Source organism: Haplochromis burtoni, unplaced genomic scaffold (assembly GCF_018398535.1).
Source record: "Haplochromis burtoni strain Fernald_Lab_line unplaced genomic scaffold, NCSU_Asbu1 Contig_312, whole genome shotgun sequence".
NCBI lineage: Eukaryota > Metazoa > Chordata > Actinopteri > Cichliformes > Cichlidae > Haplochromis > Haplochromis burtoni.
The window spans coordinates 327,388-352,340 of NW_024582673.1; the positions used below are offsets into that span (position 1 = coordinate 327,388).

At 42.5% G+C, this 24,953-nt stretch overlaps 2 protein-coding genes across 20 annotated transcripts in view; one reads left to right on the forward strand and one right to left on the reverse strand.

Moving 5' to 3' along the window:
• The first annotated feature begins 3,165 nt into the window (after window positions 1-3,165).
• Window positions 3,166-13,580, forward strand: rad23aa (RAD23 homolog A, nucleotide excision repair protein a). The gene is made up of 9 exons (XM_005941795.3): window positions 3,166-3,440; window positions 4,275-4,436; window positions 4,557-4,759; window positions 7,054-7,097; window positions 7,642-7,769; window positions 9,018-9,105; window positions 10,108-10,238; window positions 10,322-10,483; window positions 10,604-13,580. Exons 1-9 carry the CDS (start codon window positions 3,375-3,377, stop codon window positions 10,715-10,717), a joined length of 1,098 nt encoding a protein of 365 aa, XP_005941857.1. The 5' UTR covers window positions 3,166-3,374; the 3' UTR covers window positions 10,718-13,580.
• A 3,705-nt stretch (window positions 13,581-17,285) lies between these two features.
• Window positions 17,286-24,953, reverse strand: part of nfixb (nuclear factor I/Xb) — a 147,789-nt gene continuing 140,121 nt past the window's right edge. For all 19 annotated transcript variants that reach the window (XM_042228213.1, XM_042228212.1, XM_005941787.3 and 16 more), the window contains one exon: window positions 17,286-23,986. In XM_042228213.1, coding sequence (XP_042084147.1) covers window positions 23,972-23,986 — 15 coding nt within the window. In that variant the 3' untranslated portion in view covers window positions 17,286-23,971. The remainder of the gene's footprint in view (window positions 23,987-24,953) is intronic.

A 24,953-nucleotide genomic window follows, 5' to 3' on the forward strand; every position in this document is an offset into this window, starting at 1 on the left:
ATGGTGTTTCTCCCATCCCTTCTTTAGTTTTTTTAATTTCAATATCAGCGGTTGGGCTTCACTCTAGAAGATGGCTCCATGCTCTGGTTGCCTAGATAACTGTCTAATGTATTTGCCACCTTATCGTGTTAATCGGCTGTATCTTTGGCTCTAATTGCTTAATCACTTTAATCACTCACTTTAAAGTCTGGACACCTAATTTGCGTCACACTTGCACTGGCTTTCTATGGTCTCCACATATCGTTTTAAATGTGGCTGCCCCTCGATGCTTTTAACCAGACAGTCGTGGTGTCAGATTTGGTGAGTAGTGGCACCAAGATTTAGTGTTTTATTTACTTTGTAAATGCTTCTTCCATACATCCAAGAGATCATTTAACAGCCATTATTTGCAGTTTCTGGTTAACTCCATAATACTGTAGCACTCTATTGTCAGGTGTGTGGCTTAAGTCAGGCTGATGTAATCGAGGTTTGACTGCAGCACTCCAGCAAACAGCCAAGCTTACAGTCATATCTTCCTAGAAAAGACTGTCGTTTTGTTTGAACAAAATAAAAACCTCCAGAAAAACACACACATGCACACATGAAGCGGACACACAATCACAGACATTTAAGTGGGTCTGTGTTTAGAGCCATATGCCTGCAAATGCGGCTGGTCTCAATAAAACATGGTGGTTGGTTGTTAATCTTTAATAGTTCCTGTCCTTGAGAATTAACCCAGATGAACACACATTTGGGGCACCATCCTCTCTCTTACACACACACACACACACACACACACACACACACACACACACACACACACACACACACACACACACACACACACACACCGTCTCTCATTCTTCTTCATCAATCTCTTACGCTCCAGCCGTTCCCTCTTTGACACCCTTCTCCTTTCACTTCATCACTCATCCCTCTGTTCCTTCCTCTCTCCGCTCTCTTTCTAATCTTGTCTTCACTTCCCTCTGTTCTTCCGTGATCTCTCCCCTCGTAGCCCTCAACCTTTTTCTCCTGATTTCACACAAAACAGGGTAAGCCACTTTGGTAGAGGTAGCATCAGGTGCGACAAAAATCACCAAATACAAGTATAATAAAGGTTGAAAGGGGGAAAAAATCTTGAGAAGAATAGGAGGATGATCATGAGGAGGATGAGGAGCCGCGGGAGAGAACCGACAGGGAGACCCTCGCAAACCTGGCAGTGAACGATGGAAGGAGGGTAACTTGATAAAAAATTGATGTCACAAAGCTGGCTCAAGACTTGACTGATCGTTGGCTCAATGTATGTGCACATTGTTGTGTGCATTTGTAACAAATCACACACATAGGCTATTATATTACAGATTACTGTAGCACCTACCACAGTTTACATTCATCTAAAGGTTTGTAAAATGGAAACAAGCTATTTCCTCATTCCCCGTGTTTCTCAAAAGGCACAGTCGTGTAACTCTGAGTAAAACCTTTGCATCCACCCTCTGTAGTACGGGCTCAGCATGTGTCTGATGACAGTGCCCAGTTCCCATTCTCGTGAAGGCTTCAGTTAAACAACCAAAGCAGCCTCACATACAAACACAATCTCTCTCACACACATGCTGGTTTTTATTGCTCAAAAATGTCCCATGTTTTCTATATCCTCTTCATTTCAATCAGAATGTGTTTCGGAGTGGTCAAACTCTGCCCTCTGGTGACTGTAACACTAAACTACACTGATTACTGATAAATTGCGTGCTTGCAGTGTGTGTTTGAACAAGATGCCAACAAACCATTCTCCAAACTGCTTTCACCGTGTGTGTGTGTGTGTGTGTGTGTGTGTGTGTGTGTGTGTGTGTGTGTGTGTGTGTGTGTGTGTGTGTATACCTCATAGGTAGTTTTTGTCAATGCGCAACATAGAGTAACTAAACTTTACAGTTGTGATCAATACAGGGCTGAGTTTATATGGGACTGTTATTGTAGCACAACTATCTGTGCCCAAACGCTGGGGACACTGCCAATCTGAAAGCGCTGCAAAGCCTGGGAAGTAGGTCCAGAGGAAGCTGCAGCGCCCTCTGGTGGATGTTAAAGGATGTGAATTGTATTTTGTCTTTTTTGTAGTTACTCTACGTAATATTTCAATTTCAGTAAGGAGTTGAAAAGTGGATCTTCCGTGTACTTGTGTTCAGATATGTGGTAGATTTCTAATCGAAGCACCACAGGAAAGTGGCCATGCAAAAGGCAAACTTTGGATATCTTCGGTAATCTATTAATAATGGGATAATAGACACAACGACAGTACTTCTCTCATGGTTCAAAAAACAAAACAAAAGAAAGAAAAAGAAAAAATGAACACTTGGAGAATTTTTAGTTTCCATAATTGGTATAATTTAAATCCAGTCTGATAAGGGCTGATGGTTTTGGTTTCCACTGACTGTTGTTATGTCATTTTCTTCTCATTGAACATACATTCACCGTGTCTTTAGGTACATCTTGCTAGTACCGGGTCCGCCTTTTCCCTTCAGAACTGCTTTAAGTCTTCACGGCATAGATTCAACAAGGTGCTGGAAAACATCCCTAAGAGACTTTGGTCCATATTGACATGAAAGTCATGACCTGGCCGGTGAGTGTTTAGGTCAGTAAGCATTTCCAACTTGAATATTTTCTTCATGAGCCCAATGTAATTATTAAGCGTTCTAGACTTTGTGTTTATAGTTTGATACAGACGGACACACACTGCATCCACGCCACAGGTGTTACTAAACGTTTAAAATGCTTTGTTCTCTGTAGGTACAGAACTGAAATCATTACACAGCTTGATTTACAGACTGTGTCATACAAAAACAGCTGCTGCTTAAAAAGGTCTGTGGGTGCCCACTATTGTAGCAGTTGCCGTGACCCAATCACAGGATTGATTCTTTTGTTTATTTTAATTGATTTGCAACAAAACAGACGTATAAAGATTCATATAATTCTGACCATGTTATTTAACTACTAGTTCGTTAATGTTATTGTTTTGTCACATTTCAGATAATATAAACTAAATTTTACAATAACATGAAGTTTTCTGACTTTAACCTGTTGTAACTCTAATTGGCCATATTTTCATAATAATTGTCCCATGTGGACACGCTGTCTATTCAAAATGACTGTAGAGATAGAAACCCCATAGCTTGCCATAGTCACGGAGCAGAGCACGTGAACGCGAGATCTCTGGCGGAGCTTTCCTCGCCGCACCACCAACTTGTCACCAAAGATGGCGAGTTGCTGAATGCTCATGGCTACACACATTTCTCGGCTAGTTGTTATCTTACCCAAAACGCCAACTTTAAAAACAAATTAACTGTTTAGCGAGCAGCTGTTTCTCCGTTTGAAGCACCTCTGACCCAGCGTCAGTCGCCGTTACCATGCAGATCACACTTAAAACGCTGCAGCAGCAGACTATTCAGATTGAGATAGACCCCGAACAAACGGTGAGTGGCTATAGCTAACGTGCTTTAAGCTAACAGTGCTAGCTGCGCGACCTGTGTTTTGGCTTTGCGTGAAGACCCGACAGCTTCCCATTCATTTATATTACACATTAAAGAACGACTAACAACTAGACTCGACTGGAGGTTTCGCAATAGTCGCACACGTTACAAAGAGGCAACCCACAAGAAACCGCAAAACAACGCGACGCTTCACTTCTGTGATGAGTTAGCGTTAGCAAGCTAGCTAGCAGAGTAGCCCATTATCAAAGTCATAGCGACACAGTTTTAAACGACTTTTTTCATCATTTAAATATTGTTTCGCGGGTGTGGCTACTACTCTTTGTTAAAGAGTGATATGGGTTAGGATTTAAATCTAATATTTTTTGATGAACGCAAGCTGTGGACTACGCTCGTGATTGCTAATGCTAACGCCTATGACACTGCCAATTGCGATTAGCTTCACTCAGAAACTGACTCTTTCTATTAGCATGTCCTCACATCCGAAGGTGTAGTTGCAGGGTCCATTGTTAAGTGATATATTATAATGAAATAGTACGAGCATACTCTCGGTGGATATAATTCTTGTGACATTCCAAAATTTAGTTTTTAGTAAACACGTAATAGACCAGGTGTGAAATAGACCACTGCATTTTATAGCATTAGGAGACCTAACTTTAAAGCTGAAGTCAGCTAGGATGACTCCCTGCTTTGTAATGACTTGAAGGAAAGCCGGTCATCTAATATTAAACCTCTGGTATTACAAGCACTGGAAGACATGTCATGGATAATAATGAGACCTGGGGTGGTTTTTGTTTCTTGTTTTGTTATTATTATTAGGTGAAGGCCTTGAAAGAGAAGATAGAAGCAGAAAGGGGAAAAGACAACTTTCCTGTGTCCGGGCAGAAGCTGATATATGCTGGGAAAATTTTGCAAGATGACACACCAATTAAGGACTACAAAATTGATGAGAAGAACTTTGTTGTAGTGATGGTGTCCAAGGTGAGATCCTAATTAATACTTGTGGCTGACATCAGTGTATTTGGCTTCTTTTCTTGTTAAACAGATTTAACAATATGTTGATAGTCTAATAGCACTTTTTTTTTTTAAAATAAACAAAAGGCTAAGCCTGCAGTTGCAGCCTCACCATCAGTCTCAGAAGCACCCAAACCCCCAGTACAGGACTCTGGCTCCACATCAACAGCTGCCCCGACTACAAACCCAACTCCAGCCCCAGCCCCTGCCCCTGCAGCTGTCCCCATTCCTAGCGGGGAGGCCAAAGAGGAGTCAAGTGCCGTAGCCACAGAACCACAACAACCAGCTAGGTACACTCTCTCTATTACTAAAGCGGTTTTTCTGCACTGCCAGCTGAACTCGTGTAGACACTACTAAGTGGAGATAATTGTATGATCTGGACAGCTCGGACATTAAACAGCCTTTAACCAGCCAGTGTCATATTATAGAGTCTGTCTGGTTTCTGAATGCACCTAATTTGTGCCAGTGTGAGAAGAGTGTAGGCAAAGTCACAGCTAGCAATTGAACATCCTGTGTCCTGCCTCCTTCTCTTTTCAGGCCTGCATCAGAGCCAGCTCTGCACATTCTTAACTATTTTATAGGAAAATGTGTCAAAGTGTAATAATTCCAATAGCTTTAAAAATGGCAAATATTGCCTGTGATAATTGGCCATGCTGATCATTAAAGTTTACTCTGATAAAGGAGAAAACTGGATGATGTCACTACATCATATTTTCCAGAATGTAAGTGAGAAATGTTTAGAGCTGTAAGAACTGTGCATTAATCAAGTGATTGGTGGGAAATTACAATCATAAATTAGTCATTTCTTTTTCCTTTTTTAAATTCTGCAAGCTGATAAGCCATTGATTAATGCTTCTGTTTATCATGTTAAGTGGATATCTGTCTGGTTGTAGACATACAGCCGACCGTCTTTGGTTGTTAGAAACCAGTCGGCTCGATTAATCAATAATGAAAACAACTGTAGGTATTACATTTTATTAATAAAACATATTATAGGACTTGTTCAAGTCAATATCACAGCTGATAACTTTTAAGATATGAATAGGGAGGGTTTTAACCCGAGCACACAACTCATAACTGGAGTGCTTCCCATGCACACACTCTTGGTTGGGCTGCCTCATCTGGTGACTAAAATAAAATTCTATTTATCAATTTAAGAGAATCACCATCAAATATAGAAATTCTCTTAGAGTGAGATTTGTAGTGGAAATCAATCCTGTCTTTTTTTGGTCAAAGATCAGCTGCAGATAACCAGCGAGCCATCCCCTTTTCTGTCTCGTGTCATCCTGTGTTTTCCTGTACGTCATTCAGCTGCTTAGAATCTAAATCTGTGGGATCTGCTCTTAGGCTTTATGTTTGTCAATAAGTTGGCTAAATTACAAACCAAAAGGTTATGCTTTGTATTTAGCAGGCATACCTTGGAAAAAGATGTGCATGATTAGTCTGTAATAAAACCATTTTAAACATTTCCAGTGTGTCTGAGCAGGAGTTGACCTGCTTGTATGTACTGGACTCATGTATAGTTAAATCTGCATACTGACAATGGCTTTGAATAAACTGTTCAACAGAGTTGCAGCTGCCCAACTATCTGTGTACCACTAATTATTACCGTTACCTACTATGCACCATTATGTGGTGTAATAAATAATTTAGCATCATAACTCATTTAGTGATTTGAAAAGCTTTTTAACTAGGACTTCCACTTGGGAGTGAGTTGCCAGCAACAACGATGGCAAGAAAAAAAAGCTACAGTTAGCCTAGCTACAACTGGTATTGGAATCTGGTAGCATCAAATTTATACTGTTATCTGATAATTAAATTAAAAAAAAGTTTGCTAGAAAGATCGCCTCCCTGTGCTTTGGGTTAATTAGCTGGCATAGACACTGTGTTTATGCCTGAAATCAGGCAAACAAGTTTTAGCTAATGTTACCCAAAAGAAATCCTAAGCTCGACCTGACTGAGCCATACAGTTGGTTGTATGGGCATTAAAACCAGCTTTTAGTTATGCTCATCATGTTAGCTAATGTTAGCTTACCTGCTTAGTCAGTCAGTTTAATGCAGCAGCCTCCTGACTAATCTGAACTTGCTTTATCTCCAGTGTTGTTGGTGATAAAATTGTCTGAAGTTACACCAGAGTTTGTGTTTTTTGAGTTTTGTGAAATTTGTGGTTGTTTGAGTAATGTCCGCTTGTTGACGTTACGTGATCAGCGGACTCTCTTGGCTAATTGCTAATGCTGTGAGGAAGGTTAAGAAAGGCCAAGCGTATAGGAGTGAATATTATATTTTAGACTTTCTGTGGGACATCAAGTCCACAGGCTTTTAGAAGCAACTGAGAAGGTTTTGTTGTTCGTGTTTGTTTTGTTGTTGTTTTTTGTAAATGTGTTTTAATCCAGTTTAACCATTGCCTGTATGATTTTGTTTGTTTTGTTTTTTTGTTAATTGGATGGAACAGATGTTGATCACCAAGCTCACCTCCATCAGCATTGCCTGGTGCCTCTCTCAGCACAGCCTCCGTTCACATGAAATCACAGGAAACCTGTCTAATGTATATTTTTTCCCTCGCTCCAACTTTCTTTTTTTGTAGCTCCAGTGGTGGAAGTCAGGGCCTGGATGCATCCTCGACGCTGGGTAGGTAAAGCAAGCTATCAGACTTACATCGCAGGATCGGATAAAAGCAGCTGCGCCTGTCTTAATGAAATAGCTTTATTTAAAAAGTAGCTGTTAAAAGTGAACTGTACAGAGACAGACAATAGCCTGTGTTGTGTAACGCTTACATGAACTACCAGAAGCTGTTACTGTTGTAAAAGTGGGACTTAACTGGCTGCAGTGTGCTACATGCCATTTCTATATTTAGGCTCTGACAAACGCAAGCCGCCTCTTGTTGTGCCTATGAGTAACGGGGGATTCCCATTATAAGAGAGGGGAGTGTATGCGTAAAGTGATTCTGTTTAAATCCATGTTGTAATAAAAAGTTTGCTGAGATTCTATTTCAGTGTTTTCATGGTAAAAGCTCGGAGTCTGAAAGTTGTCTCGATTGTACAAAGTGGATTTAATTTGTCAGTACGATAAATTGTCATGTTTGATGAAATTTCAGAGGATATTTTTTAAAAATGTGTTGATTTGCAAACAAGCATACCATGTTTGTTTCAAACGTTTACATCTGCCCTTTCAGTGACCGGAGCGGAGTATGAGGCGATGCTGACGGAGATCATGTCTATGGGCTATGAAAGGGAGAGAGTTGTGGCTGCGCTACGGGCCAGTTTCAACAACCCCCACAGAGCCGTGGAGTACCTTCTTACTGTACGTCACACACATCAAGGGGAGGGGGTTATAACACGAGCTAGTCAAGGTGGTGGGCGTCACTCTCCACAATGCATACCGCATGAAAACACAGTAGCTGCATTGCTGCTGCTGGTGACGCTGAGACACTAGGGAGATGTTTGCATACAGAGATGAGTGATTCAGCCACAGTAGCCATAAGTGCGGCTAAAATGGCTATCATCTGTTTCTGTGTGTATAGAAGACTCACTCTCAGGTGTTTGCAGCACAGACAGACATGTTGGTCTTTTAAAGGTTGAGATAAAAGAGCATTTCTGCAAATATTAGTTACAGTAAGCTCTAATTTAACAGACCAACAGACAGAAATACTCATCCTTCACATGGGCTCAAGAAAAGTATTGAGGTTTTGCAAACATGTGACCAATAACCAGTTTGGACTCATGGTGACAGTGGGAGCAGACACACAGGCCTAGAGACTATCTGGCAACCACTGGTACTGAGGGAAAATGTTGCTGAAGCCCGTCAAACAGGCCTGCACACTGGTCAGTCACCTCTTGGCAACCACCTGTCCCTCGGGAAAGACAAGTATTCATTGAGTGGTCAGTAGCACATAGCTGCTGTCCTAGTGTGAATGAAAGTGACAGACGTGTACACAAGTGCTGTTCAGCTGCTCTTGGAGCTGTTTTGAATCTGTGCAACATAAACCTGAAGCGGAGACAGTTTGCCTTCAAAGTGAAAGTTGCTCCTTTGGAAACATGTTGCTGGAGCACTTAGGAACAGCTCTGACTGTACAGGCCATCGTTCTCCGTTTCTGGTTTGCGTCAGTTTCTCACGTTGTGCTGCTGCTCAGCTTGTAGAGTATTTGGAGACATCCAGCAACCACACATTTCCCTAGCAACTGGTTTGCGTTATGTCCAATATGGCAGATAAATCTCAAGCATGATGTCAAATAAAAACTTCAATGTTTTGATTATGTTTTTATTCTTTTAAAAAAATGTAGCATTTGATTTATGAGTGAAAACATAGGATGTACTTTCTAACTGGCAAGAAATAATAGATGAATTCTAACTGCCAAACATGTCTTTGAATATCTACTATTGGTTGTGGCTGTTAGCTGTTGTGTTGATGTTGTGGTATATAAAGAGTGAAATATGCCTGTGTGCCACAGAGCGTGGCTATTGCAGAATGACCGTATGACCGTAGACTTTAATGCTCTTAGCCTGCTTAAATGTCTGTGGGTGTGATTGACAGTTGTATTGTTGTTTGCAGGGTATCCCTAGCAGCCCAGTGCAGGAGAGTAATCCCCCAGCGCAGGCTCCCACATCTGGAACCACAGAAGCTCCGTCTGTACCAGAAGGTAGGGCATCCGACTCGCTGTGATCCAAACACAAACATGGTGTCAAGTGTGTTTGTGCATCTCTGTCAGCTGTGTGACAAACAGCACAGTCACTGGCACTGTGTAAGCTTTGATTTTAAAAGGTAGAAAAAACACGTCTCGCGTCAAAAATACGATTTTTTTCCAGAGCGCTGGAATGTGTGACTGCTGCAGGGGTGTAGACACAGCTACACTTAATAACTGTCACTGCAAGATGACTCATCGTGACTCAGTAGTGGCTAAGCGGTTCTCCACCACAGGCTTGTATGAAGTGTTGTTAAACCTGTTAGGTGGCATCAAACCTGCACGTCCATCACATCACTGCAGACTTGTTGCTCACCTGTAGCCTCTTTCTGATTTCCAGTTAGTTTACCAGGAGACTCATCGTGGATCTGCATGCATGGATAGAAATACACTCTTTACTATGCAGCCTGTTCCAAGGCTGTAACAGCTTGTTTGGGATTATGGGAGAAGTCATTAGTTACAAACATAATGTAAAGTTTCATATTTAGCTGTACGTACTGACTTGTGGCATCGCTTCATGTTTAATGTTTAATAATACATCAAGGGTTCAGTGTTTGATAGATCATGTACATTTCTGCATGCTGTGGAGGAGGTTGAGTGGAAGGCCCAGTGAGGCCTGTGACTACATGACAGCTTGAGCAGATGCAAGATTTGAATTAAAAGCCACTGGTGGTGTGCAGAGCTGGTGGTGTGCAGAGGCAAAATTAGAGTGGTGTTAAAATGACATCACGGTCCTTGTGGACATGAATGCATGCAGCACAGCTGTTCAGTCTTTGCTATCAAAGAATAAGTGATTAGCTGTTTGAGCTGGTCGTGCTGCAGTCATAGTGTGCAACATTGTTGATGTAACTAATCCCAAACACACACATGGGTCACAGCTGCAGGCTCGCACAAGTTTCCTGGTGGAAATGTTGAAAGAGGACAAAACTCTCACTGTTGCTCATTGTTTTTGTGCTCTAGGAGAGAACCCGCTTGCATTCCTGCGCACTCAGCCCCAGTTCCTGCACATGAGACAGGCCATCCAGCAGAACCCCGCCCTGCTTCCCGCTCTCCTCCAGCAGCTAGGCCGGGAGAATCCTCAGCTTCTACAGGTACCACAGCCTGTCCGAGTCCTCCTGCTGCTCGTCTCTGTGAGAAGCTTTTTAAATTCTTCTTTTTTTCCTCTCCCAACTAGCAAATCAGTCAGCATCAGGAGCTGTTTATCCAGATGTTGAACGAACCAGTGGGAGAGGGGGGAGATGCACCAGAGGTTGGAGAGATGGGGGCAGCAGGGGAGGAAGGCGCGCCTGTCAACTACATCCAGGTTACACCTCAGGAGAAGGAAGCCATTGAAAGGGTGAGCGAAGAGTAAAGGCTAAACATCGGCACTTTCTTTAATTAAAAAAAGGCGGTTGGTTTTAAACGCCCATCTTCCTCTTCTCCTTCCTCTGCTCTTCCATGACTTCCAACGGAGCAGTTAAAAGCGTTGGGTTTCCCTGAGGCGCTGGTCATTCAGGCCTACTTTGCCTGCGAGAAGAACGAGAACCTGGCGGCCAACTTTCTCCTCAACCAGGGACTGGAAGACGACTGAACGGCAGAGGGTCACTGCCTTCCTGCTCCTCCCTCCTACCCTTCACCCCTCTTCTTCAGCTCAGCATAAAGACTGCACCCCCAGATTTTACTGTACAACCTCAGCTCATCCCAAACAGGAGGGGGGGAAGCCAGTGATGGGAGAAGGGTGGAGGGGGGTGGGAGAAGAGGGGTGGCGGGGCAGGGGGATGGGAAGGGGAGACGGGGGAGGGTTTAGGTTTCGGAGGGATTACAAGTACACAAGGTCGACGGTTGTGTGCAGGAAGGTCGGGGCGGTTTTAAAGAAGAAAAAAAAAGTGGAAGAATTATGAAATCCACGTGAATTCCAATGGAATGTGTGGGGTTTGTTTAGGGGAGATCTATAATTTGATTTTAGACGCGCTTTGTGAACATTCGGGTGGGGGGGGAGGGGCGGGGCAGTGAGAGTGTGTGCTCGTGTCTGCGTGTGTGTCCACGTATGCCTGTGCAGATGGATGCGATACAGTTAAGCTGAAAAAGTAATCGATCTGGCATTCTCTAAGTTTGTTAATGCTGTAGCCGCGATTGTAAGGAAGCACGTTACTCCTCACCGCACGTAATCTGTGTGCGAGCGTGTTTGTGTGTCTGTGCGTGTGTGTATAAACTGCTCGTGTGTTGGAAGCTAACAGTGGAGGAACAACATAGATGGACTGGTTCTTGCTGCCCCCCTTGTTTTCTCTGTCTGACGTGACGTTGCTGGGAACCATCGGCCCACATGAGAACTAAACTGACAAATGAGTATCTGCTTTTCCTGTTCCTCACTTTGTGCTGCCCAGTCAGGAGTCCCTGCAAACACTGTGCCCGCCCGCTCAAACGTCTGAGGGTTTTATGTGCGCTGATAGCTTCTGGTGCCAATTAACACTACTCATAAACATCTGTGGTGTTCTCCGTAAGAACACGGCTTTCATTTGTGGTGGCAGGTGTGCGTGCCGAGGATTAGCAGTGCCAGGTCACCATCATCGCTTTGCATCGCTTCATACTCATGAGGCTTTAAGCTTTCGAAGAGACAAACGTCTAAATTGACAATCATGAAGGAAAAAACCTACAATAATCACGAGGAATGAATGACCTAATGCAGCGAATTTATATGTTAAAGAATTTCACTGCGTCATCTAAAGCGTTAATTAGCAGAGCTTTGTAGCCACCTCTTCTTTTTCTAACAGGTTGCATTAGAGTAGACTTGTTATGCTTTTCCTTTATTCTGTCATATTTATGTAGTGTTAAAATTATGGAATAATAAACAAAGCAACGAGTTTCAACTAACGATCCATGTGTATATACACATGAGGCAGGTGTCTGACTGCTTTAAATGATCACTTTCAGGCAGTTTTTCTTCTCTTGGCTCTGTATGATGTCACAGAGAGGGGCGTCCCCACCCACCTGCTGCTCAGATCTTCTGTTTCTTGGGGGAAACTTGAGTCTAGTTTAGGATGAGGATTATTTTGAGCTGCGAGTCTTCCGTCGCCTCTCTAGCAGAGTCCAAGAATAAAAATGCAGTGCTAAAAGTGAGCATGATAGTTCCCCTTTAAGAACAAGTGAACTCATTGTCTGATTACTACCTACAGTGACATGTCTGGGTGTTTACAAAAGTTTCTTTTTTTAAATTTGAGTTTCCTTCTAAATCAGCTTTCGGACACTAAAAAATGAAAGGAAAGGTCTGGAAATCAAATAAGCCTTCAGCTTCCTCGTGGAGCAGATGACCTGTAATCATCCTGGTCTGTGGCAAACTGAATTTAAAGTGATGTGGCTAAATAGGAGCGTGAATAAAGCAGAGATTCAGTTATGCTAAATTCACTCCGTCATTGTCTGAATGTTGTGACACGGAGTCTGAGAGGGCCACGCAGAGAAACATGCTGCTGTTCCCTTTATAGTCTGATTAGCTAGCCTCCTGTTACTGTGTGTAATGTGTAGTTATCATTAAGAACAAAAACCCACCGAAGTTGAGTCAAACTCACTTGAGATGTTGGCCCTTGCACACCTGCCGCCGATCATAAGGCCGTGCTCTTACTTTGCAGTAGTGTTGATCAACACGGAGGCGCGCACGGGTTGGATTGAAGGCTACCAGTGCACACAAAGCAGCTAATGAGGAGCAATGTGAGGAACAGATCTGATCCATCGTCACCATCATACCCACCGTATGTGCACACGGGCTCATGACCCACTACAGATTACTGTTTTGAAGCTTTGCTGACCCGGGCCCTGTTCTTCACACGTGTGGGGTGACTAAAACCAGCTACATGCTGCTATCAGGCTAAAACAGAGCGAATTGTCGTTCATTTGATCTGAAAGCATTCTGAGGACTGATAACCTCGGATGAAGTTCTCAGTGCGTGGAGCTGGAGCCGGAACTCCAATCAGCACAGTAGCTTTCAAATAGTTCTGCAGGTTAATTTAGGATTTTTAGTGTTTAAGAAGATGCATTGTCATTCTGATGTCTCTTTTAATGGGTTGTGCGTTCTTTTTGGGTTTTTTGTCATGCATAGATACAGTTAAGATTAAAGATGCAGGTATGGATTTTATTAAGACATTTGGATCAGAAAATGAGTGCAAAAGTGGGATTCCACGACTCTGGCTTCAAAGAACCGAAACAGTCCAGGTCTCGTATCAAATTATCAGCAAACCTTGAACGACTTGAGGCGTCCACACGCGGAGAACGGGGCCCCGGTTTGTGGTGTGTGAGGTGGGGATGTGTGGAAACCTTGATGCGGGTCTGCAAGGAGACGGTAACTGTTAACTGCAGTCTCATCCTGTGTGTGCGTGAGGGCAGTTTATACTGACAGCTGTCCTACAGCATCAACATGATCTTAGACTATGCTGTGCTACATTAAATATCAGCAGTCTTTCAGGCCTCTGACTCTGTGTGTCATTTGCATCAGCATGGATCTCACTCGCTGCGCGCATCATGCACTCACCTGGTCAGGAGGTGCCCCCTAGTGGTTAAATATGCTCCATACTACAGCCAATACTGAATTTATTGATAGTTTTCACATAAAACATGTTGGATTGTGAGGGTGAACTGAAATGTTGTCGACAACCACAAGACCTGAGGAATGTCAGCGGGACGGGAAAAGAACAGTGGTAGAAAGGATGAACACTCATGTTCTCACACTTAATCATGTCATATATGTCATCTTAATCCACTAAATAGTTAATGTTAATCACAACACCCACTGAAATAGAAATGTTTAAGCTCATTCACGCTACTTTGTACAGTGCACTTGAAAAATGGCAAAAATCATATTTTGCGTGGTTGGATCTTTACTAGGTTCCAATTCGAGCTTCAACACGCAACAAGAAGAAATGAGAGTGAGACAAAACATTTTTCCGAGTATCCAGCTTATTCAAAGCGACGCTTAAACGGAAACGGGCTGCTTTACAGCTGATCAAAAGTTAGGAAGTTGTAAGACCACACCTCAAAAAACCCTGCAAACACCCCAAATCAAAACTCAAAGTTCCAACTCAGTAATGAGTAGCTGCATCGTTATTGTTGATCACTTCAAAATTTTGTTGCGGCAAGCTTGATGCAAGTGTTTCCATGAGGTGAGTGGGAACATTTCTCCAAGTGGTGAAGACGGCTGCACGAATGGCATCTGCTGTCTGGAACTGTTTTCCATTTTTGTAAACCTCCGTTGCCATCAATCCATCAAAGCTTCTCAACTGGCTTTAGATCAGGGGAACACGCAGGATGGTCCTTAAAAAAATTCCAACTAACTGTCTTGGTGCGTCCCACCTTAGCAGTGATAGCCTGCTGCTTATGCAGTTCATGTTCAAAAGGAAAAGGTGCCTTTGCAATCAGGACATCATGACACTGATACCTGACAGAAAATGACACCGAATCCACATTTTTGCACAGATTTGGTCCTTTAAAGGCGTGTAGTCCTAAACAAGATAAACTGCATCTCTCCACAGACGACAACAATTCACAAACATCTTGATAGTTAACGGCTCATTTATCAACACTTCTTTATCGCCTCTCGATGCAGGACTTGCCATAGTAGTGCATCGTTAGGTGGAAGTTTTCGTTCACCTGTTTTGAGTCACTCGCATTTAACGTTGACCAAAACAGTAAATATTCATTTATTAATGAATACTCACATAAGTGCTGAAGCATCAGACCAAGTAGTATGATGGGTCGTCTTTATGTCCAGATTTCTTCAGTTCTATGTAATTTTACTGTGTTCCTCAAGTGTGGCATTATACTCAGTCAACTGCTCAGAAAATAAAGGCAACTCTCGGTCATCACAGTACAAAATACAGTCAGTTAAGTGTCAAGGACACCAATCTCCCCAGTTAGAAATCAGAAACCATTTCATTTCACCTCCTTTGGTGTAAATGAAAGTGACACCAGGTGCACACGCCCATGAAGGGAATGCTTTTGCTGGTTCTGAACACAAACCATTGGCGCTCTTTTGATCCCTCCTCACTGATTTTGCTCTAGTTTTGTTGTTTTTTTTTGGCTAAACTTCTACAGTCCTGTGCTGAACGTTCAGCTCCTCCAAGGTAAGCCTATGGCAACCAGGTCTGCAGTTTCTCCAAGTTGTGAGAGTGTGGGGAGGATACCAGGAGACAGGGTGTTACTTAAGAAGAGCTGGACAGGAGATCATAGTAGAAGATCATCAGCTCAGCTGCAGGACCGGTATCTGCTCCTTTATGCGGGGAAGTACAGGAGCACTGCCAGAGCTCTACAGTATCACCTCCAACAGGATACTCGTGCATGTTAGATTAGATGGATTAGATAAAACTTGATTAATCCCTCGGGTGGGTTCCTCTGTAATGTAATGTTCTGTTATGTTTGTGGTCAGAGTGCCAGAAACATACTGCCTGCAGGTGGCCCAAGGGCCCAACAGCCTTTACTGGGACCTGTGCTCATAGGTCCCCAGACCTAAATCCAACTGAGAACCTCTGTGATGTAGTGTATCCATCTGATGGTGCCACAGACTGTGGCTATATACCTGTATTTAAAAGTAGTGGCAGTATCAAAGAATTAGGTGGTAGTAACAAGAGATGGACTGATCCAATATGCTGATCTGATATAGGGGAGAAAAAAAAGTAATCCGATCCATTAAATATCACAAAAGCACCTCACAAAACTTGGCGTAACCCAGGTAGTGACCTTAGCACGTCGGAGCAGTATGCGTCACGTGGTAGTTGTGTGCGAGACCTGTCGGCGGTCTGGAGTTCACACTGAAAGCATCTGGAGCCTCGCTATGTGCTGCCAAGGTAGGCATCGCAGACAGAATGTGTTTCCCTGCGTCGGGACCACACGCTGGGCTTTCCAAATCACAGACAGACTCCCACATTCTTGATTTTTAGTTGACAAACACTTCTTATAACGACGAACTACTCCTGAAACCTTGGAGGTTTTAGCTCTTTATACAATAAAGTTACAGGAGGATAAAAATAATTATCAGGCCAAATCTCCTTGGTTTGGTAAAATAATCCCGTCTGATGCCGCGTGAGAACGATAAATATATCATTTTCTGTTGTAACCCTCAAACTGAATGGTAATGTAACAACACTCATTTTTCACGTCTTCACAAACAAAACAAACACTTTTTTCATACTTGTGTTAAGTTTGTATAGAAATTACACAAAATTCTGTCTCAGGTTAAATGTGATAGAAACAGCTTACACTGGCACTCATCTTGCTAAAAGAGGAGCGTCGTGAGAAGCTGTGTTTGCACATATTTGCACTGCTTTCCACTCTGGATGTCTATGTATGTATAAAAGGGTCCATTCTACAACCTGCTTTTTTCCAAGTTGTCGAATATAAACATTATTTTGTGCTGATATTGCAACTTCTTTTTTTCAGAGCCAAAGACTTTTTGAAACCTGTATAAAATTTTAAATTATTTTTTGAATATTACTTTAAACACTTAAAGTTCTGCTAAGAGTTTAAATAACAAGATCAGTATTGCTGAACTGAAATATTTTGGGTGCAGTGTATAGAATAGAATACAAGTGTAATAGAATAGCTTTAGTGTTTTGTCTTTTAAAATTTTAGGATGAACTTACCAGCAAGATACTAAACATCTTTTTATTGATTATAAACATAGACTATATCAGATTCATATCGGTATCGGCAGATATACAAATTTATGAGATCGGTATTGGACGTTAACAAAGTGGTATCATGCCATCTCTAGTAGTAACACATCAATTAAATCAGTATTTTTATGTTAAACTGAAGCCCAGTTCGAGCTGGAACAGCGTGTTAGTAAATGTGACCCGACTCTTACAAAATGTTTGGAAAACGGCTCCGACCTCTGCAAACATCTTCCTGTTGAGTTCATGGGCTCAGTCCTAGAACAGCTCTGTGAATTTTGGTTGTTACCCAATTCATACTACAGTAGGAATTTGTTACCCAGCATCACATCTGGTCACATCTGGTTTCCAAAAACCTGCCTACCCCTCGGCCTCCTAGTAGATGCATGTGTGGCTTCCCTCAGCTCATCAGTCCCAGCAGGCAGTTACAGCGTTTCTGTCCAGAGTGCTTCTCCTCTTGCAGCGCTGACGAGGACACGGTAACAAAGACAGGCGACACAGGCAGGATACAGTCAAGAACATCCTTTTATTCAATCAAGTGATGGTGTTGCTCTTTTCAAACTGTTTTTTTATTATTATTATGGAAAAGAAACTGTAATTAACACATGCATTTCACCATGGGCTCTGGGAGGTGTGTCTGAGGATGGGACGGCTCTGACAGAGGGGAAGGAGGGGGAGGGGCACTTGTGGTGGGCGGGGTTCAGGGTGTGGCGGGGTTAGTCTAGCTTGGGAGCTCAGTCACTAAATCGCTAAACAGCATCCTTAAAACAGTGATAGAAACTGAGCGAGGAAAACGTAAAAGTGAAACATGCTGACGGATGGGCCACAGGGTCCGACTGGGCTCTTGAACGGTGCAGGCGTCGGATACTGCAGACGCCCGCCTCTCCACTAAAGCGCGCACACGCTCACACACACACGCTCACACACACACACACACACGCGCACTCGCTCTGCTGTGTGACCTGTTTGTCTCTGATATGGCTTCTCAGCTATGGCGCTTTCACTCGTCAAGGCTTCGCTGATAATACTGCTGCTGGCTTCATTCGCTTAATGCAAAAAAAAAGACATCTAAACGTTGCATATACTTTTTTTTTCTTCCTCGATTTTGCTGGTGGAGCCTCACGGTGCTTACATCTAATGTTTACAGGATTTGGAACCGCATGACTTTGGTGGATAGTGATGGATCGATAAGTCACATTTTGTAAGGATTGTGCTGAATCTCAGTCTCTGTGCTGTGGCACCGCTCTGTTTTTAAGGTGCTTTGAGTCATTTTTCATGGTTTTTTTCTTCTCTTTACAAGAGCTATTCTCATTCACTCGTTCTCAAGATGCATAACCAGGTCACGATGCATCGTCCATCAAGACGAAATAATAAAAAAATTTCAAATTCAATTACAAAACAGAAACAAGGAAACCTGCAAACGAACAAACCTGCCTGCGCTAGCAGTCCTGCTGGTCACCACCCTCGCCTAAAGCCCAGTATCACATTCCTCGTGCTTTTATCCCTCCACCTTTCTTTCTTTTTTTCATCCTGTGCCCTTGTCCTCAGCACAGCCCAGAGCCCTGTGGTGTAACTTGTTCACTTACATTAGCTGTTTGAATGGAGAAGCTGAAGAAGATGGGTATGGTAATACAATGTGAAGCGTACAGACAAGAATAACATGTGAGCTAACTGCATTCTGCTCAGACAACAAAAGAAAAAAAACCTTTGCGTATTCTTCTTCTTTTTTTTAACCCCGCCGTTCAGAGAAAAGGGAGAAAAGGAAGGAAGTGGGAGAAGGGTACGCGGCTACAGACTACTCCAGTGTCCAAGATAGACAGACGACAAGATACAGAGGAAGAGAAGCAAGACAGAAAATATTCTTTTTTTTTTTTGTTTTTAGGTTTTGTCTTTTTTTTTTACGTCTTTTCTTAATAATTCAACAATAAAAAGAGGAACTAAATCACACCAATTTCCTTTAGTACTATGTATACTGCTTGAAAAAGCTCTGAAGAATAGGAAGAGAAAGATACAGAAGAAGCATGAAGGAGGGGACTTTTTTTTGAGATGGGCACTCAGGATTACAAGATGGAATCTGTGAACAAAAGGCACTTTTTAGGGACAACCTTTAAAGATGCTCTGAGTCTATAACACTACATCACCAAACAAATATTTATAATCATTTACAGCGGGGAAGGGGATTGGGGGAGGATGGTGGTGTGTGTGTGTGTGTGTGCATGTGTGTGTGGAGGGTTGGGATAGGGGGGTAGGGTTCACATTGTTGGTAAATTGATGACAGCACCCCCCCCCCCAGCCAGACAGAGGCCGCTGATTCCCTCTTTCTTTCTTTCTTGTTTAAACAAGTAGACATTTACATTAAAAAACCAAAACAAAATAAACATTTTCTTTAATTTCTATGGACGTCATCATCGGTGGTTTGGACTGGGGAATCCGTACTTGTGCATCTCCCAAAAATGGGGAAGATCTTGTCTTTGTCCCACGCTAGATGTGTTGGACATAACATGATGGAGAAGAAAAGAAAGAAAAGAAACAAGATCTGACGTGATTTTCATTTTTTCCCTGTTTGTTTGTCCTGCAGTGGCGATAAAGTTCGGGGAGGAAAAATGCCTTTTGTCCTACAATGAACCTCTCACCCCCCCGCCCCCCTCCCTCGGTAAATACAAAAAGAGAAATAGAATAACGCACACTTTCCTAAAATTTGCTTTTTATGATAACACTTAGTTCTTGTTTATTATTATTTATGTATAATAGAGACTGAATGTACTTTATTCTTTTACGAAAGCACCAGTTGTCATAGTGATATATATTTTACGAGTTGCAAAATTGTTCCTTCAGCCCTCCCATGGTTTTTGAAAACAAATGAATAGAAATGAAGTTTTTAAAAATGAACAAAAAAATGTAAAATAATTTCCCCAAACTTACTTACAAAGACTGGGATTTTTTTTCTCGCTGCTCTCATATTTAGAGTCCCGGAGCAGGTGGACTTTAAAACAAACAAAAGCCCCTCCCCCCCAAAAAAAGATAAAACAAAGAAAAAAGAAGAGGGTTTCCCTCTTTTTGTGTGACACCCTCAAACAATCGCTAACAAACAAACACAATTCCTCTACCAAGGCATTGCACATGGCTCAATCAACATACATCATTTAGTTTCAAGAACAATACTTCCCATCAAGACACGAAAGAAAACAACAAAACCTAATCTGCTTTATCTTTTAACCTCAACTACGTCATCATCACTTGTTGTCTATGTATCTACTGTTGCGTTTGCCGTCCTTTAGCTTTATGTCCTGTAACGCGGGTGCGAGCGGGTTTACAAACTGGTACTTTAGCTCAAATCAGCTTTTTCTGTGTGTGTGGTTTTTTTCTGAGATGCATCCTATGACTGTGCGATGTACGCCATGCTTCAAAAAATAACTAGACTGCCACAGAGCTTATCTTGCAAATAAAAAAAGTATATATCTATAAATATATATGTGTATTATATATAAAGATGCTTGTGATTATCTAGTGAGCTGTCACCGTGTTTTTTTCTCCCCCTACTGACATAAATGTTTTTTCCACCATTCACTATAGCTTATATGTGAGAAAAAGAACCTGAATTCATGTTTGACAAATTGCATAATGGGAATACAGAGGCACTTCCATAGATTAGAAAAGAAATCACCTTTAGCCGTCGTTAATGTCTTACTCAGCGGAGCTAGATCTCTCTACGAAGCTGATGAGATGATCGCCATCGATTGGCCAGCTATGTCGCGCTTTTCCCTGCAGTGAAGAACGTGGCCAGGCAGTCCAGTTATTTTGTGAGGTTGGATGGGTGATTAGCTTTTTAGTAGGGCTAAATTTGTGGGCTGATTCTTTATATAGTTCTAGATAATGATTGAAAGCATAAAGGCCTCCTCAGATTGTCTATCTTTAAGACTTCCCTTTGAATTGAGTCGGGCACGGGGGACGTGTTAGTAGTGAGTGGTCTTCGTAAGTCTGTGTGGAGTTTTTTTTAAAGAAGTGGCGATCTGTGCTCTACAAGTGTGATTCCATCCCAGTAATACATCCACTGATTTGCAATACTAAGTGGTGGTCGATCTATTGTAACCATTACAAAAAAAAGTCTGATAAGGTTGGCTGGCATGATTGTATTAGTGCAGTTTTTTGATCTATAAGGGCTCTTCCATTCACGTAGCTCAGTGGGAGTGCTGGTGCGTGTGTGTGCGTGTAAGTGTGTGTTGTGGGAATGCTATATCCAACACTACCAAGCAGCCTTTACCTGATCCTGTGCACCGGCGTTTAAACGGGCACACCCGTGATCCGTCCTACTGCTAAGCCTCGGCTCTCGTCCCCTCTCCAAAAACAGCCAGATATGTCACATATTCATTTTGCTCCGCAGTGTGGCCCCCTCTGCTCTTGGAGCAGCGGCTCGTCTGGGAGTGTAAACAACAGGGTAAACTTTAGGGAGACAGAAAGAAGAGCTACTCTCTCCTTAACTCTGGGTCCCATCTTCAGCAACCTTCCCTCCTCAGATCTGTTTTCTATCACTCGTACATCCCCACCAGCAGCCACTAGCTGTACCTGGATCCAAATAGTAGGCGCGACTATTTTGTCTTCTTCCCCTGATCGTTATGGCCGAGCAGGCGATCTCCCAGAAAAATAAGCTTCCTGTGATTGTCAAAACCCTGCATCGTGTTGTTCTACAGGAGACGTTCATCTGGAAAATATGCTTGTTCGATGGGTCACCTTCACATGAAGCAGCTAGGTGGCTCTGTTCAAAGGTAACGAGGGTCCCCGCATTCGTCTGAATCTTACTGCCTTCACCCCAAACAGTCGCCGAGGTTTCCTGGTTCTGCTGGAGGTTTCTTCCTGTTTCTTCCTTGCCAGTGTCACCAAGCACTTGCTCACAGGGGTCATGCGATTACTGGGGTTTTCTCTGTATCATTGCAGGGTCTTTGCCTTAAAATATTCAGCACCTTGAGGCAATTGGCATTGCGATTTGGCGTTATATAAATAAAATTTAATAAAATTGAATTAGTCAGGGTAGTTCCAATGTACTAGACTCAGGATAAAAGCAAAGTGAAGTGTCAACTAAGGAAATATATGCTCCACCTCTGGTGGAAAGTGAGGCTAGAGCGGAAGTGCTGAAAACCTGGGCTTTTTCTAATGGCCAGCAGGGGGCGACTCCTGTTTGCAAAATCTGATTGTATCCAAGTCTATGAGGAAACGATCCTCCGTATCACTTTCTGACCTCAAGAAGTACTTTTGTAATGAATTCATGGTCTCAATCGCTAAACTGACGTCTTCATTGATATAAACTCTGAATTTCTAGTGAAGCAGTCCTGCTTTTGCATGTGGCTGCCCTGTGTTCCTGGGTTTTAAGTCAAAGCCACAGTTAGCTTATGATGTCCAACTGCCAAAAAGCTCGACTTAACATATACAATCAACACTAGTTACCCAGTGGATTACTTTCAAATGCTTTGTTCTTTCTAGGATTCTCACAGTAACGGTGTTTTCACATGACACTGCATTGCAAAGCTACAAAACGCCTGAGCTGCCGTCTAAACCGTCGCAGAGTTGATTTCAACATTCCTAAAAAAATGACCAAACGGGTTTCGGGTCTAAACCCTCTTAAAACTGCTCATATTCTGCACGGATACGTCGATATAAAATCATCATATAATCAAAACGGTCACTGGGGGTGCAGGTTTGGTGGTTTTATTAACTTTGGACAGAACCAAGCCAGCTAACCTCAGCTAAGCCAACCAGCTGTAGTGGTATCAATCAACTCATCTCAACTCCCTGGAAAAAGAAGCAAATAAGCATATTTCCCAAATGTTTTTGCAAGCGCTACTTGATCCGGGTAAGCTAACCACCCTGTCTCCACTGCTTCAACATACCGCTTCTGACTGTGTTTCTCTTTAAGGTGCTGTCATTCAAATACAAAACAATTATAAAATAGTACAAATCCAAAAGAGGAATAAATTCAAATAAGAGAACACACGAGAGATAATAAAATCATTCATCTACATTACATAAGGGCAAATTGGGAACCAATAGCTGCTGCCTGTAGCTGTGAAGCTGTCAGTAATTATATAGTCACACTGCGATTTTCAGTGTGTGTGTGTGTGTGTGTGTGTGCGCACAATGTTTGGATATCTAATTAAGGTAGAAAGACTTCACTGGGCTTAAAAAATAAGAATGAAATAACACAACACCACCACCTATAAATACTACAACCTAAATGTGAGACTGGGCACGTGTGTGTGTATGTGTGTGTGTTTTCATACATGCTGTGGTCATGGCACAGACTGAGTGATTGTTCTGAATGTGGGGAGACATGAGAGTGAGTGGAGGCCAATGATCTGTCGAACTGAAAGATGGGGCTGAGGACTTGTGAAGGCTTCTTGTACCTCAGGTTTGTTTCCTCTTTAAAACTTTTAAAATAGGCAAGTCTGGTTTACCTCCCATGCCTTGTAGGTAAATAGTGCACATCTTTAAGATTAGTGTTAATTGATTCAGCTTGTAGTGCAACCCTTAATCAAGTTTTGGCATGGTCACTAGTTAGTAGTAGGGTGAAAGGGGCTATTTTAGGTCATTCAGAAGGATAGAAACATTGGTCATTTGGATTTTGTTTTGAGTGATGACAGACATCACAGGAGCGTGGACTGCAGCTTTCCCTGGGAACCGAATTGCTTTGATTAGACTGTGACTTGAATTTGTATTTGCTAGACAACTGATTTTTCTAAGCCATTTGTTACACAATGCGTCTTTATAAAGTAGGAGAAGCCGACGGTTTTCATCCTCAGGTTCCTCCTGCGCTGCTGTGCTGGTTCGGTGGTTTGAGGAGAGATGCCTCCTTGCTGCTGCCGTCCCCTTACCCCCCCTTCTCCCTGTCATCCCGGCATCCTCTTGTCCATCTATTCGTCTTTCAACGTATCCATCTTTGCTTGAAACGGGTCCTGCCTCTGACTGTGTGTAAGTAAGTCCAGAGTTCCACTAAAAGCGTCATGCTGCTGTAATTTCCTGCGTTGCCTGGTTACATTTTGTATCAGGTGAGACATACTGTCAGGGCCAGTCGGTGGGTGGGTTGGAGGACAATTATTATCCTGCGGGTTGTTTCTCTGGTTCTTTTTGTGTTTTTTGTTGTTGTTTTTCTATTTCTGATTGCAAAGAAAGAATTCTAGTTGCTGGTTTGCACACAGATCTTGTCAGAGGAACCAAGACTGAAAAAGAAAAGAGAGGGAAAGACGGGATGAGATTATGTTAGTAACAAAAATAGTAAACAGCTTAAATAAACTTTATGTGCACAAAATGTGACCCACTGTGTTTGTTCAAAATAAACTGGGATTACCACTTTGCAGCTGCATGCTTCCACCAACCAGTGAAGCTGCAGTTTACCTGCGTGTCTGACTCTTTACTGTTGGCCACCAAAGGTTAGTGCAGTCACTTCAGCCTCCTACCAAATGTTAAACATCACCACAATCTTCTCTCTGTTTCTCCGTTATGGCATCAATCCGGTTGTTCAGTCTGACGTCACTAGTCGTGTCTGGGCCTAAACTCCGCTGCAGGTCCATATATCAAACGATCACTATGGCATTACTGAGAGTTGAAAAACTGTCTAAAGTCTTTCATCTTTAATAAAATGATCAGCGTTCTGCTCTACCAGGTGTAACAATTGAGTTTAACATCCAGGCATCCATGAAAACGGAATTTATGACATTTAACGGAGTTAGAAGTTAGCAGGAGTTAGCTCGCTAGCTTCTATCTAAATACAATATAGCATGTCCTGACTGCGGGGTTTTGGAAACAAATTAAAACGTACAGCTCTGCTATCACTTCCAGCATAAATGAAGACAGAAAACTAAACAGCAGTGACGTTTGTAGGGTTACTGAAGTTGGGCTAGCTGGTATATAATGATGTGCTACGTGACCGCTAGCGACACAGCTATGTTAGCATAATATAAACAAGCTAACTTTTTTTCCACTCGATAAAAGTTAACGTGAGTGTTCTCGGTGGTCAGGAACAAATGTAATCGCATGGCAGGATGCTGTAAAAGGACCAAACTTCAGCCAGGAGAACAACTGAGATAATCCATCCACAATACGAGGTTAGTCATTCATATACTGCTGCATGGGCTGGGCTGTAGTTACATCCTAAGGTTTTAAAAACTGAGCTTAAATAAATGATTA